The sequence below is a fragment of the Chaetura pelagica genome, unplaced genomic scaffold (genome assembly GCF_000747805.2).
Source record: "Chaetura pelagica isolate M959 unplaced genomic scaffold, ChaPel_1.0 scaffold185, whole genome shotgun sequence".
In the NCBI taxonomy this organism is placed as follows: Eukaryota; Metazoa; Chordata; class Aves; order Apodiformes; family Apodidae; genus Chaetura; species Chaetura pelagica.
The window spans coordinates 227,733-228,396 of record NW_009953207.1 but is presented as its reverse complement, the minus strand read 5'-3'; the positions used below and the strand labels follow the sequence as shown (position 1 = coordinate 228,396).

Here is a 664-nt window from a genome sequence, read left to right as displayed (position 1 = left end):
GACAGCCCCTGCGGAACGAAATCGTGGCTGTGGCCGCACCGCGGAACGAACTTCGTTCGCACGACTACAGGTACCGCAGGAATCCACCCGAACCGAAACCTTCAGCCTTGCCAAGAGAAGAACGCGGATTCGCGATTCTTGCAGAAAACAGCTCCGCGAACGGGGTTCGTGGCGCGTTCTTCGCCTCACAGGTGCGGTTTCGATGCACTGCTAACCGAGGAAAGCACTAACCACGGCAAGTGGGGAATTCAGATTTTTCGCAGTGTTCACAGAGTGAGCGTGACTCGACTTCCCCGTGTCAGAACAGTTGTTCGAAGGCGCGTTCCCCGGGCGCGGCCGCCGCGGGCAGGTGAGCAGGGCCCATCTGGCCTGAAGGAGCAGCCCTGATGTGACAGTAAGTCTGGGAAGCGATTACTCGGGCTCGATCAGTCATCTCTATTTTCAGCCTCTGTGTCCTGTTACGTGCGTCCTCGCAAACAGCCTGAAGTACAAACGCGAGCTTCGGGACGGTGCTGCCCCAGAGCAGTGTTAATACACGACTCCATCGCTTCTTCCTCTGCTGAAGGCGGCAGCAGCAAAGGCAGCGGTAACGGGTTTATCCCGCTCCCTCGACTAAGCCCCGTCAGCTCTGTCCAGTCCCGGTCCTGCAACGCCCGCCTATACC

The 664-nt window shown here is 58.9% G+C and overlaps 1 protein-coding gene across 1 annotated transcript in view; it reads right to left on the bottom strand.

Annotated features, from left to right (window-relative positions):
* The window catches only part of NKX6-2 (NK6 homeobox 2), a 5,969-nt gene that overhangs the window by 2,883 nt on the left and 2,422 nt on the right, over positions 1 to 664 (bottom strand). The window contains exon 2 of the mRNA XM_009997545.1: positions 491 to 657. Coding sequence (XP_009995847.1) covers positions 491 to 657 — 167 coding nt within the window. The remainder of the gene's footprint in view (positions 1 to 490; positions 658 to 664) is intronic.